This window comes from Perissodus microlepis, chromosome 3 (genome assembly GCF_051167445.1).
Source record: "Perissodus microlepis isolate ML-2025 ecotype Zambia chromosome 3, ASM5116744v1, whole genome shotgun sequence".
Lineage (NCBI taxonomy): Eukaryota > Metazoa > Chordata > Actinopteri > Cichliformes > Cichlidae > Perissodus > Perissodus microlepis.
The window spans coordinates 43,655,589-43,669,629 of NC_140463.1; the positions used below are offsets into that span (position 1 = coordinate 43,655,589).

At 40.1% G+C, this 14,041-nt stretch overlaps 1 protein-coding gene across 2 annotated transcripts; it reads left to right on the top strand.

Annotated features, from left to right (window-relative positions):
- The first annotated feature begins 2,671 nt into the window (after positions 1 to 2,671).
- On the top strand, positions 2,672 to 12,407 carry il13ra1 (interleukin 13 receptor, alpha 1). 2 transcript variants are annotated; one of them, XM_084924583.1, is made up of 10 exons: positions 2,672 to 2,948; positions 3,497 to 3,618; positions 4,280 to 4,394; positions 4,504 to 4,603; positions 7,893 to 8,080; positions 8,453 to 8,586; positions 9,260 to 9,389; positions 9,693 to 9,789; positions 9,914 to 9,989; positions 10,213 to 12,407. In XM_084924583.1, exons 1-10 carry the CDS (start codon positions 2,891 to 2,893, stop codon positions 10,306 to 10,308), a joined length of 1,116 nt encoding a protein of 371 aa, XP_084780709.1. In that variant the 5' UTR covers positions 2,672 to 2,890; the 3' UTR covers positions 10,309 to 12,407. The 2 variants fall into 2 exon arrangements, with proteins under 2 accessions (XP_084780709.1, XP_084780708.1); XM_084924582.1 differs by having other exon boundaries at positions 2,673 to 2,948; positions 4,277 to 4,394.
- Positions 12,408 to 14,041: the final 1,634 nt, after the last annotated feature.

Here is a 14,041-nt window from a genome sequence, read left to right on the forward strand (position 1 = left end):
CCAACCACACGTAGCATGAAGATAATGGACATATAAGTACATACTTTTATGTGGGTGTCAAACATTTAACCTGTGTGCTTTCAGTTTTTGAGAGGACAAAGGAATAAGACTGATGGGCAGAAAAGCGGAAATCTCAAACATGTTTTATTCACAATAGCACAAAGAAAACATCAGATGAGTGAACTGAGACGCTTTACTATTTCATGAAAAGAAAAACATGAACTCAGTTTGAATTTGTTGGCAGCAACACATCCCAAAAAAGCAAAAAATAAATAAATAGGAACAAAAGACTAGAAAAGCAATTGTTACTGGATGCAGCGCATTTGTTCCACCAGCTGTTTCCAGCTGGATTTTCAAAGAGGCAGAGTTTCTCCGAAGAAAAGATTCCCGAGGTTCCCATTTACATCTGTACTGTTAAACAGCGTCTCAACATTTTTTTGGGAATTTGGCACCACAGCGGCATTTACTCAGAAACTGCAGATATCTACGAAAACTAGTGAGGCAGGCAGCGAGGAAACTACTGTAAATATGCTCATACATGACGTGACCTTGCTTCCCACCTGCAGTCAAAATTAAATATAAAACGGCCATGTGTGACTCTCTCACTGCCCTGTTTCTTTGACTACACCAGCCAAGAATGACATGAGAGGTGTTATTTTTCTATCTATTTTTTTTAACTAATGTATCAACAATTAAATTAGGTCTACAGCCACGGCACGGCTGACATGTAAAAAACATGAAATATGAAGGTACAAGTTTCACAAGACATCATTAAAATATTATTTGCATGCACCACGGTGTAATGGTCACAGATGGTAGCTTTGCAAAACAGAAAACTGTCTCTTAATGTTGCGACACGCTGAAACATCTCAAGGTTACAATAACAATAGCATGTGTTGAAAGCAACAACAGCTGTTGTTCCCGTGTGCCTTTTGCTCATAAATACGTGATCACACTCAGGACACCAGGTCCTACAAGGCATCACAAACTAAAAACGCAATGACACAACATTTCAGACATTGCAGCTTTAAAAAGGTAAAATGTCACTGATAAACTTGGATAGAACAGCATAACAAGAAATCTGATCATGTTGTCTTCTTAAATAACTGAACATCAAATTTACAGTAAAATGTTGTTTTTAAAAAATAAAGGTTTAATCCTGTTGGAGTGATGCTTGTGAATGACTTGTGCAAACCTAGTGTTGCTAGCTGTCTACGCCTGTTTGGTTGCAAGAAGACCATGTTAGTCTACAACTGGTGCAGAGATGCAGAGCCTGATGTAAGCACATGGTTACACTGTGTTGGTGTATTGTGACCTTTGTGCTGCCCTCTTCAGATATCTCAGGCAGTCGCGTGTAAATACTTCAGGAAAGTAAACACTCGGAAAGCTCCTGGACCAGACAATATTCCAGGTCGAGTTTTCAAAGCATGTGCCCACCAGCTGGCAGATGTCCTGACATCATGGTGCGGCGACAACAACCTGCTGCTTAACGTCAGCAAAACCAAGGAGCTCATCGTGGATTACAGGAGACTGCAGAGAGGAGGCCACACCCCCATCCACATCGAAGGAGCGGAGGTGGAGAGAGTCAGCTGCTTCAGATTCCTGGGCATCAATATCAGTGAGGATCTGAGCTGTTCACACCATGTTGGCGTGATCATAAAAGCAGCAAGACAGCGGCTCTTCTTTCTGCGGCGCCTGAGAAGATTCAGAATGAACCCCAGAATACTTACAAACTTCTATCGATGCACCATTTAAAGTATTCTGACTGGCTGCATCACCACTTGGTACAGCAGCTGTAATGCTCTGGACCGCAAAGCTCTGCAGAGGGTAGTGAGAGGTGAACTGCCAGCCATGCTGCATAAGGAAGACGCAGCGGATCCCACCCACAGACTTTTCACACTCCTGTTGTCCGGCAGGCGGTTCAGGAGCATCCAGACCTGCACTACCAGACACAGAGACAGTTTTTACTCACAAGCCATCAGACCTTTGAACTGCTGATATTCCATACACACCATTACACACTCACTACAATTACAGGACTCTGCACACCGTCACTTCAACAAATGCCACTTAAATGCTTGTTGCACAACTTTGCACAACCTGTAAATACTCTTGCACAAACGTGTAAATACCAACTCGTCTCAACTCTCTAATATTTAATACTTTTTTTCTCTCCTTTTCTGCACACTCTCTATATGCTCATGTAAAGCTGAGGAGCACAAGCCAAAGAATTTCATTATGGATAAATGTGGCTACACTTTTTATCTGTACATGACAATAAAACGTGAAACTTTGTCCAAGCCTTTAAACGTTTTCACATACTTACAGACTACCTGCAGGTCTTAACACGTTCTCACTCCACACAGCACATTCTACCTGCTGTTGCGTGATGGGGGACCAGCAGCAGCCAATGTTTATTTGTTTTTTGTCTTTACGCCCCTGTTTGTTAGATTTTGTTTGAAAATTGGTTAGAGTTCTGAAACTTACAAATGTGTCTTAGTAGTTGTGGAAAAGTTTAACATAGGTTATTTGTTTTACATAAAAAAGAGAATATGTGTACTGAAAAATATGACTTCTAAAAAAAGGAAGAAAGCACAACATTGCCTGTCAGCGCGTGCGTCAGCGTGTCTACATCAGAAGGAGGAAGCGCACCACCCACTTCCAGCCTCCCACTATTTTTCTGTGCCTTCCTCCCAATAAGCTGGAAGCGAAAGTAGATCAGAGACATGGCAGACGTCTCTCTGCTTTTGTCTTCTGAACAGCTGTGACCACACAGAGTCTGAGAAGCAGGGGACCCCGTTTCAAGAGCGCTTCCCCCGCTCTCCTCACAACAGAAACTCAGGAGATAGAAAGTTTTCAGGGGGAGAGCTGAACACACGGGATCAGCAGGATGTTCCCAAGTTTGTTAGTTCTGTGCTGCCTGTCTCTGACGATCGAATCCAGTCACGGTAAGACGATCTACACGTCCACGCTTACAACAGATTTACCTGGGTTTTTGTTATTCCCTGCTTCTTTGACACCTTTTCCCCGTTTTCTCGCTCGGGTCATTTGCGGTGATTCCCACTAGTGACATCACGTCTGGCATTCGCCACTGTGTAGCGGGACAGTAAAACGGACTCTGGAAAAAGAGAAAACTTTGTGGGAGAATGTGTTTCGTGTAAATCGCGCATGTAAATCCTCTCGGCTCACCCCCATGTTAGTATTTCAATCCGGATTCTGTTTACGTGACAGAAACAGGAGGAATCTGACTTTTTTAAATTATCCACGTAGAAATCTGAAAGCAGGATCAGATCTGGTAAATAGACTGTTCAGCGCCTACAGCACCTGGCAGTTACGCAGAAGTGTGAATGTTCTCTAAGCCTTGAGGGAAAGATTTTTTCCCTACTGAGTGACTGGCTCAGCGCAACAGCTTGCTTGGCGAGCCACATAAAGCGTCTTTATTCGCTGCTCCTGCAGATGTTGACTCATTTTCTGTTCTTTCTCCTTCTTCACTAAGGCGAAATCTTACCACCACGAAATGTGTCCCTGCGGAGGATTAACGACTTTGATCATAACGTGACCTGGGTACCACCAGAGAATTCTGTCGGATACCAGTATAAAGTGTCTACAGATATCACTGTAAGTACGCTTATATGTGTATATGCTTACTTTAAAACCTCGTATATTCATTGTGATTACACAACGTTTATACCCCATAATTTAAAAGTCTTTTATCAGTTAATAACCAATAATTCCTGGAAAGACTGCTGCTGAGAGATTGCAAGTAATCTCAACCACCTCCTGGAAGTAGAGGCTCATTATTTGCATACTGCTGAAAAACATTTTCAGATATGAAAAGTAGGTTTGAGTAATTTCTAGATTTTGTATAGACAACCGATATTTTAAGTTTTGAGGGGAAGACTGTGTTGTGTTACAGCGTACCGTTTCTCCAGCTGCACTCTTGTGGACCTCACATGTTTTAAGCCATGACAGCTATAGCTGTGTGTATGTGTGGCACTGAGTCCTGGGCTTTCTAGATCTCGCGTGGTAACCGGACCACTGTTGTCTTCACCCTCCACATCTTCTCTCAGCCTTTGGTGTTTCTCGGGCTTCTTGTGTTCCTTCTTCCTGATGTTTCTCTCTCGGTATTGCTACGTCTATTACTACGACCCTTTTCTTCTGCATGTACACCACAACTATGTCTGGTTGGTTAGCCAGTTCTTCAAACAAAAGATCTGAGATTGGTTTAGACTGTTTACTCAAATTAATTTTTTTTCTTCTCTTTTTCTCTTAATAGCAGGGCACTTCCTTACTTTTGAAGGGGTTAATGAATGGAAACGTCTTAAATGTGTCTATCAGAAGTCTTTGGAATAAGTCATCAAGCGAGCCAGTGTTCGTCAGTGAAACTAATCCAGGTAATTCTCACCACTGACTCTGCTTTATTGTAAAAAATGCTTTTGAGCCAGCAAATTGCTGTCTATGTGTTTGATTATTAATCTGTGTCTGTGTCTCTGTCGCTCTCAGAGCTGGTGACAGATTTTCAGTGCTACGTCCACTCCCCAAACCAAACAAACTGCTCTTGGTCACCAACCGGTATCGCCGCAGATCTCCGTTTTTTCTACAAGTATGTGCTTTTTTATTATGCAGTTTAAAGAAATAGAAATTCAGCATTACGCAGTACAGGTAGTTTTGTAATTTTGCAACACTTCCTGATAGTCAGTGGTCACTCTGAGCTGAAGTGGAAGTAATGAGCCAGAGTTCAATCAGGGCTAAATTCTTGTGTTTAATGGCTCTGTCTTTTTTGCCAGCTGCGGGCTGTTTGTTGGGGTGTGGGGATTTATGCATACAAAACCAAACCATATTTGGCAATGTAACATTAAATGAAGAGGGTTAAGTTAACTCAAGCCAACTGTAACACGCTGGAGCCCTGATATCCCAATGGCCTGCCGTTTAAGGTCATGTATTTAAATAGGCAAAACCTAAGCAAATTAAGTAAACGTCTTCACAAACTTGAAACATATACGTTGCAAGTAAAAAGAAAAAGAAAAAAAGAAAAAACAAAGAAACCCAAAAGCAAATACTGAAATGAACTAAAGCAACACAGCGGTTTTCTGCATGACAATCCATAAAAATGAAGTGATCTTGGACACAAGTGGGGATCATGTATCCAAACGCATTTTTATTTATTTAACTTTTATATTGCCGAGCCAGATCATAAGATATGTTACCAGTTTACATAGGAAACCCAAGACCTGCTGAATTGTACAAAGAGAAACTCTGCTGCTCGTTCAGTGTAGTCCTATTGCCCTATTTTGTTTTAAAGGGCACACAGAATTATCATAAATAATAATTTAACACACATATAAGGGAAGTGGCAGCTTCCCACTCTCACTCTCTTTGTCACATCAACAGCAACATGACTTTATATTAAATGTATGAGCCTCACCAAGGGGGAGGGGAGATGTGTCATGAGAGAGCATAAGAACATTTCTTATTCGAATGAGCAGCAGGAGTCAGTTACACATTAACTCAGTTTTTGCATTGGCTGAACAAAACCAGAATTATTCACCCCTGCTCTTACCTAGAGCTGTCCCAGGGGAGGAACCTGGAGGCAGGTCTGTGCTCTGACACAGAAGTGCTCTTTTGGGGTAAAATGGTAGATTTGATGTGCAGCTTGGTGATTAAAGGGCACCTGCATTAGAAGAAGGGATTTTAAATTTTCATCCACACTGCCCGGTAGCCAGTGCATCGAAGATAATATTGGAGAGGTATATGTTTAATCCGTCTGGGCCACAGAGCTCCACTGTTATCCATGACCCTAACAATTACATGAGGTGTTTCTGCTGTGAATAACCTACCACACCCTGCGAAGTCAACTAACTTAGATAAATGTCTCGCGAGCTGTCGAGCGTAAAGTGAGAGGTTTCTGTATTACGAAAGTGGCTCTGTTTTTAACTGGCTAAATCACTACGCTAACTTGTAGTGAACACGTAACAAGTTCAGGAGCAGAGCATTTTTTTTGTAAATCGGCTATAAGCACCACATTTTCACTGAGTCTTTTGTTTACAGCATTTCAAGTGTATTGTTCAAGTGTAGTGTAAATTCTCTATTATATATATATGCTGGTGTTTTATATGTGCAGGTTGTTAGGCGTGAATACTAAAACCACTGAGTGAAGAGCAAACTGTGCCTAGTGTGGGTGAAATTTCTGTTATTAAAGTCTGCAACACAGTCAGCTGTGGTCAAGCTAATTTAATTGCTGGATGCAGGAGAGCTAACGCACATCAAACATCACAGTTCTACAGTCACAAGAGCGCTAACCTTGGGATGTCCCAGCGTCCCTTTGATAACATCACACAAACTCTTTGTATCTTTTCAGTTACAACAGTCTTTTGTCCCACCCGGGCTGTTGCTGGCCAGGGAAGACTTTCCCACTATCTATTTTCCAGGAAGCACCTGCCACTGGTCTTCTTGGGAGTTTCCCTAACAATTAGAGGTTAACTTAGTGAAACATTGTTAAGCATATCTAAGAAGTTTTCACCAGGTCATATTGACACACACACATCCTTCATCTAAGAAGGTCAAACAAAATCCAACAGTAAAGTTCTAAAGACCTAAATCTAAATGTGAGGATAAACTAGAATTTTCCCCCGTTACACTAGCATTATAAGGAATTATAATCATTATATCCTCATATCATTATAAGGGAATGGGTAGGGGGCGCTCAAGGGGATCATTTTTTGTGGAAGAAGAGTCTTATGACCTGTGAAATGCTGCTTTTTATATGAGCACGCTCAGAAGCTGAAGCAGAAAGCACTGCTTAACAGTGATAACTTTAATCTCCAGCAGGGGTTTTAGGTTCAAACTTTTACTTGCAGTATACCCCTCTGATCTTGCTAGACTCATTGATTGAGATGACCTCTGGGAAGGTTGTATGTACATATTGGCATTCACTTGGAGAGTGTTATTCCTCACTGTCCACTGATTTTGTAAGGATGCTGTTGAAATCACTCAAAAATGTGAGAATTGTGTGTTTAAGTTGTTGCTTCAAATGTGTTATGACTGCACTCTTGTATCCAAAACACAAAGGCTAACTTTCACAATAGCGCCTCTATTGCCTCACCCGTCGACATCATCGAGAAGTTGTCAACATAAACTTTTTAAAGTGTCTCAGATAATGAAGGTGACAATGACAGTATTATGTGAACATCATGGTATTTGCATAATATTGTTACCAAGATGAGACTGAATCCAGAAATCACTCCTGTTTTGTTAGGCTGCAACAAAGACCCATTTTCTTATGAACTTTTGTCTTCTTTGTTTCCCAGTGAGAGCGCAATTAAGGAAGTAAAAGAAACTGTTTAATTATACAGTTTCATAGATGTTAAATTAGTATCTTAAATTAAAATGTTTTTGTTTTTTGCATCACAAAACTTTACAAAACATTGCATAAAACTGCAGCATCGCTAGTCCACGTAGCAAAAGGCTGTAGTTCTCATGAATGTGTTGACACTCTAGGTTTCAACACATTCATGCGTCACAATTGTGTCCAAACTTGTACTGTAGGTAGAAATATTGTACATGGTATTGATAACTGGCTGTTTCCTACTGGGTGGTTTCTTTGTTAAACACAGTTATTACAGTTTGCATTTAAAATATCCAACAAAATGTCACGAGATTAAAGAAATACTTCAGATTTTATTATTTTATTCGGTGGCTGAGTCCCACAGTCTATGTGATGCTGTTGTTGCACATTAGCAAGAAACACATTTCCCCTGCTTATTCTATTCACCAGCACCGAGAGGCAAAATCATGCCAGCGTCTTATTATTAGTTCATTGTTTTGTCCTTTCCTTTTGGAATATACCGTGTGTTGGTAAAAAAGTAAATCACCTTTTTCTTTATGTTTCCAAGGTCTGAGGTTGAGTGGGATGAAATCGTCAGTGGAATAGAAGAATGCCCATCGTATACTTACACTGATGGTCTGAGGACTGGCTGTTATCTGCCAGTGAGCACACAACATACTATAAGCGTCTTGTTTAACACAACACTGAACAACAAAACTGTCAGGAACACCTTCCATAAACGCCTCATTTGCTTTGGTAAGATGTGAAGTGGTCAGTGCTAATCCAGAATTTAAAAGTAATGCGAGGGGAAACTTGTGTTGAAATATTTTGTGCTTCCTCATTCAGTTTCTGGGGTATAATTTGTTCTTTCTCTCCTTTCTTGGAAATATTTTAGCTGTTATCATGGTGTGTGTGTGTGTGTGTGTGTGTGTGTGTGTGTGTGTGTGGGGGGGGGGGGGGGGGGGGATGCATCTGTGTGTATCTAGTACTGTGTATTTTATGACACAATCTAGAACTGCCAACTTTTCGAAAGGCAAAATACACACTGGTTTGCATTATGATTTGCATTCAAGGCACCTCTGGCTAGCTTGTACTAACTGCAACATCTGTCTGTTATTCTCTGTGCAGTGAGACCACCGCCCCTTAACTGGAAAGTCAAGAAAAGTGGGGATCAATTTAATATTACTTGGTACCCTCCTGAAGTGATTGCACAGGACGAGTGGGAATATATAATAAATTACACTGAGTGTGGTCAACTAAAAGTAAGAATAACAACAATACTATCTTACTTTGTCTTTCACGTCCATTAGTTTAAAGTAATGTGTGTTAGCACTTAGAGAATGAGTTCCAGCATTAGAGTGAAGTTGGGGGACACGGTAAGGAGTTCAAAACATTGTGTGGGAGCTCATATAAGACATGGGGTCCTTTGTGTTAAAAGACGTCTGTTAGAGGCTAACTCATATTTCAGTGGACAGATTATATAACCTTTTTTTTTAACTGGGAAAGTCTTGGAATCCCAGAGGGGGAGGAGGAAGTGGCTAAGGATCAGCTTCCAGGGCTCCCTCTGGAACAGGACTTAGCTTAAATACAACCTTAAGCCATGCTAGCATGATAGCTCTTGGTTTGGGAATAATGGTAGCCATCATATCCAGAGAAAATAAGAGGAGAAAATAAGGAGAAAATTACAGACTTTTCTCCAAGCAGCTAAAGCAGCTTTTTATTAAAAAAAACCTCATCAGTTATAGTGGCGGTTGTTATTATATTTGGCAGACATCTACAGGGTCCCAAGTGGATGAGCCCAAATTAAATATTTAAATTTGTCCTTGATGGTTACGTGCTGAATTTTGCAAACTCACAGATGTTTCTCTCAGGATGAATTTTTAATCAACTGATTCCAGGCTCAAATTAATCGTTTCCCTCAAAAACGTTTCACAGAGTCCAATAATACTAAAAGAAAAAACATCACACGAGCTGCACCGGGTCCCTCACTGTAGCTACAGCATGGCTATCAAAGCAAAGTATAGAGAAAAAGGAGAAACACCGTGGACCGACCAACAGTATTTTGGTAAAGTCATTTTCTGTTTTGTCTCTTTTTTATAATCTTGTGTTAATGAAAAACAGAATGCACTGACTTATAATTGGGTTTTTTTTAAATTATAAAGGCCATACATTTTTCTCTGGGGGTGGCTCTAGTGCAGGACATCTGCTAATCAGAAGATAGTTTGATCCCTGGGTGTAAATGGGTGAATGAAGCCACAATGTTATTTTCTCTATTAAAAAAGCTGAAAGGGAAAAGTAACATCAAAGGCTGAAACATGAAACAGTTTCATTGTTGCTGAAATTAATGCTTATATGTGTTTGCATGCAGAAGCAGACTCAGGCTTCAGTCCATTAGTGTTTCTTGCGATTACAATCCCATTGGTGGTTGCCACCCTGACAGTCCTGACTGTGATATGTTACCAGAAGTAAGTAAAAAGTCTCTTCTTCTTACTGAATGGATCCTGTTGTTCATTGGCTTTGTTTTGGTTTTATTTTGTTCTGCTTTTTTGGGGCTGCGCTAACCTCTGATATCTAACTGTCTCTGTGTAGAAACAAGGATACTCTCTTTCCCAAAGTACCAGAGCCTCGGGATCTCCTCAGTGATATCTGCGACAACAACAATAAGGTGAGGTTTTTGCTCTTAGGTGTACTTGCGTGCTCGTTTCTCCTTTCTTTTTCTTTGTAAGGCCTGATAGTGCATGCTTCTCATAATCACAGAGGTACTACAGATTCTTAGAACTGCATTTGTTGTTGTTGTTGTTGTTTTTCTTTGAATGCCAGGCTACAGTTGGCTTTCTCTTAAACACTATCACATTTCCTTTTCTACTTCTTCTTCTTCCTCTTTTCAGACGGCCCTGTGCAACTTTCAGGCCATGGCGGTGGAAGACGACAACTGTAAAATTGCTCTTGTGGTAGAGCCCAAAATCAGCAAGCCAGACTGGTGATAAGTGCCCGACGTCCCCTCGTGCTCCCAAAGAAGGACAACTAGAAGCAGCTGCTGCTGCTTTAGCACTTTGTATTTAGCGCTGCTAAAATCTGACGCCATGAGTCTCACAGGGAAATACAACACTGCATGTCTTTATCATCCCTATGGAGTGACACACAACATATACCAACGCATTAAGTTGATTCTGTATTCACAGCAATGCTCCCATAGCATTTTGATCCCTTATCAATATGCTTTGTTTGCACACCGAAGTGGTTCCTTTTTTGGAAATCATGTCGGTTACATAATCGAGCCTAACACAGACGTCCATTTTAGTGCAGGGTCACAGTTTTGCATTACACCGCCATGTGTCAGACACTTTGAGGCTCTTTGGACCCGTCTGCTGCTGCTGCTGATACAGATGAAACAACAACAACTGCAACCCCATCGGCAGCAGACAGTAGGCGGTTGGTCGTGAGCTGAGCCTGAATGTTGAGTCAAATCAGAACAGCGTCATCCACGCATGTATCCCAACAGACTTACTACCTTTGCACCGCTTACAGGGCTGCGAAAAAGCATTTGCCCCCTTCCCGATTGCCACACTTAAATGTTTTGTCAAGGAAATATTAGCATTAGGTAACGCAAGTGAATATAAAATGCAGGTTTTAAATAATGATTTCATTCATTAAGGAAAACAAATCTATCCAAAACTACTTTTCCTATGTAAAAAAGTAACTAAAAAGTAACTTAAAAATTGTTGGATGGCCTGAAATATGTAAGTGTGACAATCATTAAGTGGGCAAATACTTTTTCACTCTGCCCCAATGGTGTCACTGTCACAGCTTAAATGTTTTTACTTCATATATATATGGAAGACTTACTGAGCCAGTCTGCTGTTGACCTGTGAGCACTGTCCCTGTCCAGCTGCCATTAAATGTATTAACTGCCTTGGATTTCTTGTAGCCTGGTATGCTGTACATAAAAACAAAGACATGCCCAGCTTTCTGAGAGTATACAGTGTAATGAATGTATCACTTAGTTGCCTAGTTTACTAAGAGTAAAAAACAAAAAAACAGGGAAAAAATTGCTGTCTTTTGTTTTAGACGGCCAGAAGGCTGAAAGGTTATACCCACATGTCCTTATGAATCATCAGCCTCATTGTTTGGTCTGTTAGTGGACAGTAGTCTGGGAAATACCTCATGCTCTTGGAGGAAGGAAATGGTGAAATTTTTATCAGAAGCAGAGGCTGATGATTTAGCTTTTAACAGCACCATGTTTCTCCAGCAGGCCTTTAACAGAGGATATCAGCCTTGATGAAAGTAACACCCTGCGCTTGTTTACCTTTTTCTCAAGTAGAGATATAAACCACCTTCTTAAGTTTCTTTTTAACTAATGCTTCCACGTTTGCCCCGTAGCCAGTCACACGGCTGATTCGTCACTTCAGTGGTGCTCACGGTCGAACTTATAGTTGGGCTCCTCCTCCTGGACACTGAAACGCAGTGTAAAAACACAGAAGTCTTTGTGTGATAGTGTTTAAATGTTTTGATGAAATTATTATAGTGTTCAATGCTGAAAATAAGTTCACTTTATTTTACTTCCTCTGATCTGTTTTTTTTTTAATCCCACAAGTAAGATTGTTTTTCATTTTTTTTCTTTTTTGTGGTTTTTACACATTTCTCATGAAGTATTGAGTCTTTCTCATGTTTGTTTGGGTTCATGCGTGGGACTTCCAGATAAGCTAACTGAGCTTAGACTTCATGTGGAAAATACAGAAATCAAATTTCTCCTCTAAGTCTCAGCAAAAAAAGTGAGTAAGTATATTTTCTCCATATGTTTATCATTGTGTTAATTTTAAGAAGACTTTATACTAAATAATGCATACTTAATATTGTGTGAAAATATAGATGGATAATAGATATAGAGAACTAACTGTTTATGTTTCTGTCCTCAACTGTTTCACAAGATTGGACCAAACAAGCCATTTGATGCCGTCTGTCTTTTATTCTTTAAAGTATACTTCCTGGCAGCTTGCTGCACTCTTCCTGGGCCCTGTTCCAGGAGGGAGGTTCAACAAAACTTTGACTTTAAAAATAAACTCTGAGTTGTTTACCTTTGAAATCGCAATTTTTTCCCCCCCTTCAGTTTTCAGATCCAGAACAGTTGATCAGAGAAGTTCATTGAACTCTGAGTATATTTACTCTTTCATGTGCGTGTTCAGGATGTTTATTAAGTAGGGAAAGAAAAACCATCATCAATGGAGCTCCATTATCAGGATTGCCCGTGGATAAATAAACAGCAACGCCTCCGTTTCAATCCTGTGGACCGAGGAATGTGAACACAGTGCAGACTGTGGCATTTATCTTAAAAAAACAAGAGGGGAGAAGAGAGATTGTAATGAGCTTATCATCACTGACAGTACAAAAATTTGAATATGCAACATATCATTTTCCAGAATGTTTGCTCTTATTTAGTCAGCTTTAATTTTCATCAGATAAAGCCAGAATCCAGGCCAAATTCAAATTTGCCTCCACAATACGCGAACAGCTACAAGTGCTGTTTTTGCTCATCTTTGCTGTACTAAGTATGTGGCCGGTCTCTCTGGCCACGTGGACGAAACACCTGATAGGGGCACAACGTTCTCCACAGCCACTGTTTCTAGATGGTGGGGCAACATGGCGGCTTCTGCAAACCGGCGCCTGCTCCTGTTTATTTTCTACGTTTATGAGAATGCATGAATTTGTTGGCAGAGGTAACTGCACACATTTCAGTGAGCAGGAGACCAAGATTTTTTTTATGTGTCGTGTGTTAGATTGTTTTTCTTTTTCTTTTTTTACACATTTCTCATGAAGCATTGAGTCTTTCTCGTGTTGAATTGACAGTTTGTTTGGGTTCATGTGTGGGACTTCCAGATAAGCTACTTGAACTTGGACTCCAGTTTCATGTGAAAAATACAAAAATCAAATTTCTCCTCTAAGTCTCAGCAAAAAAATATGAAAAAGTATATTTTCTCCATATGTTTATCACCGTGTTAATTTTAAGAAGACTGTATACTAAATAATGCATACTTAATATTGTGTGAAAATATAGACGGATAATAGATATAGAGAACTAACTTATGTGTCCGTCCTCAACTGTTTCACGTGACAAATTGGACCAAACAAGCCATTTGATGCTGTCTGTCTTTTATTCTTTAAAGTATGCTTCCTGGCAGCTTGCTGCACTCTTCCTGGGCCCTGTTCCAGGAGGGAGGTTCAACAAAACTTCGACTTTAAAAATAAACTCTGAGTTGATTACCTCTGAAATTGCAATTTCAGTTCCAGAACAGCTGATCAGAGAAGTTCGATGAACTCTGAGTATGTTTGAAATGTATATGTCATGTGCAGATGTAACTGCACACAAATCAGTGAGCATGAGTAAAACATGTTTTTTTTTCTATTCAATAATCTCGAAAAATGTCTGACTGTGCCTTAGTGTCCACTTAGAGTTACTCTTTTTTTTCAGAATAACTACATTTTTAAATGGATTTCCAAATATTTTTGAACAACAGCAACAAATTTCCTTAATATACTATTGTGTTCTTTATATAGTTATTTTCCCCTTCTGTCATTTTGTCATCATACTGTAACCAACATGCACCTCATTCGTCTGTACGAGTATTACCAGCACATAATATTTTGTGATCGGAATTTCACAATTTTGAATTTCGTAGCAAACGGTTTCTCAGATCCACTTCTGCAAATTATTTTTTCAAG

Coding starts and splice junctions, on each gene's coding strand:
- il13ra1 (XM_084924582.1), top strand. CDS start 2,891: ATGTTCCCAAGTTTGTTAGTTCTGTGCTGCCTGTCTCTGACGATCGAA. Junction 2,949..3,496: donor GACGATCGAATCCAGTCACG/GTAAGACGATCT, acceptor TTCTTCACTAAG/GCGAAATCTTACCACCACGA. Junction 4,604..7,892: donor GATCTCCGTTTTTTCTACAA/GTATGTGCTTTT, acceptor TATGTTTCCAAG/GTCTGAGGTTGAGTGGGATG.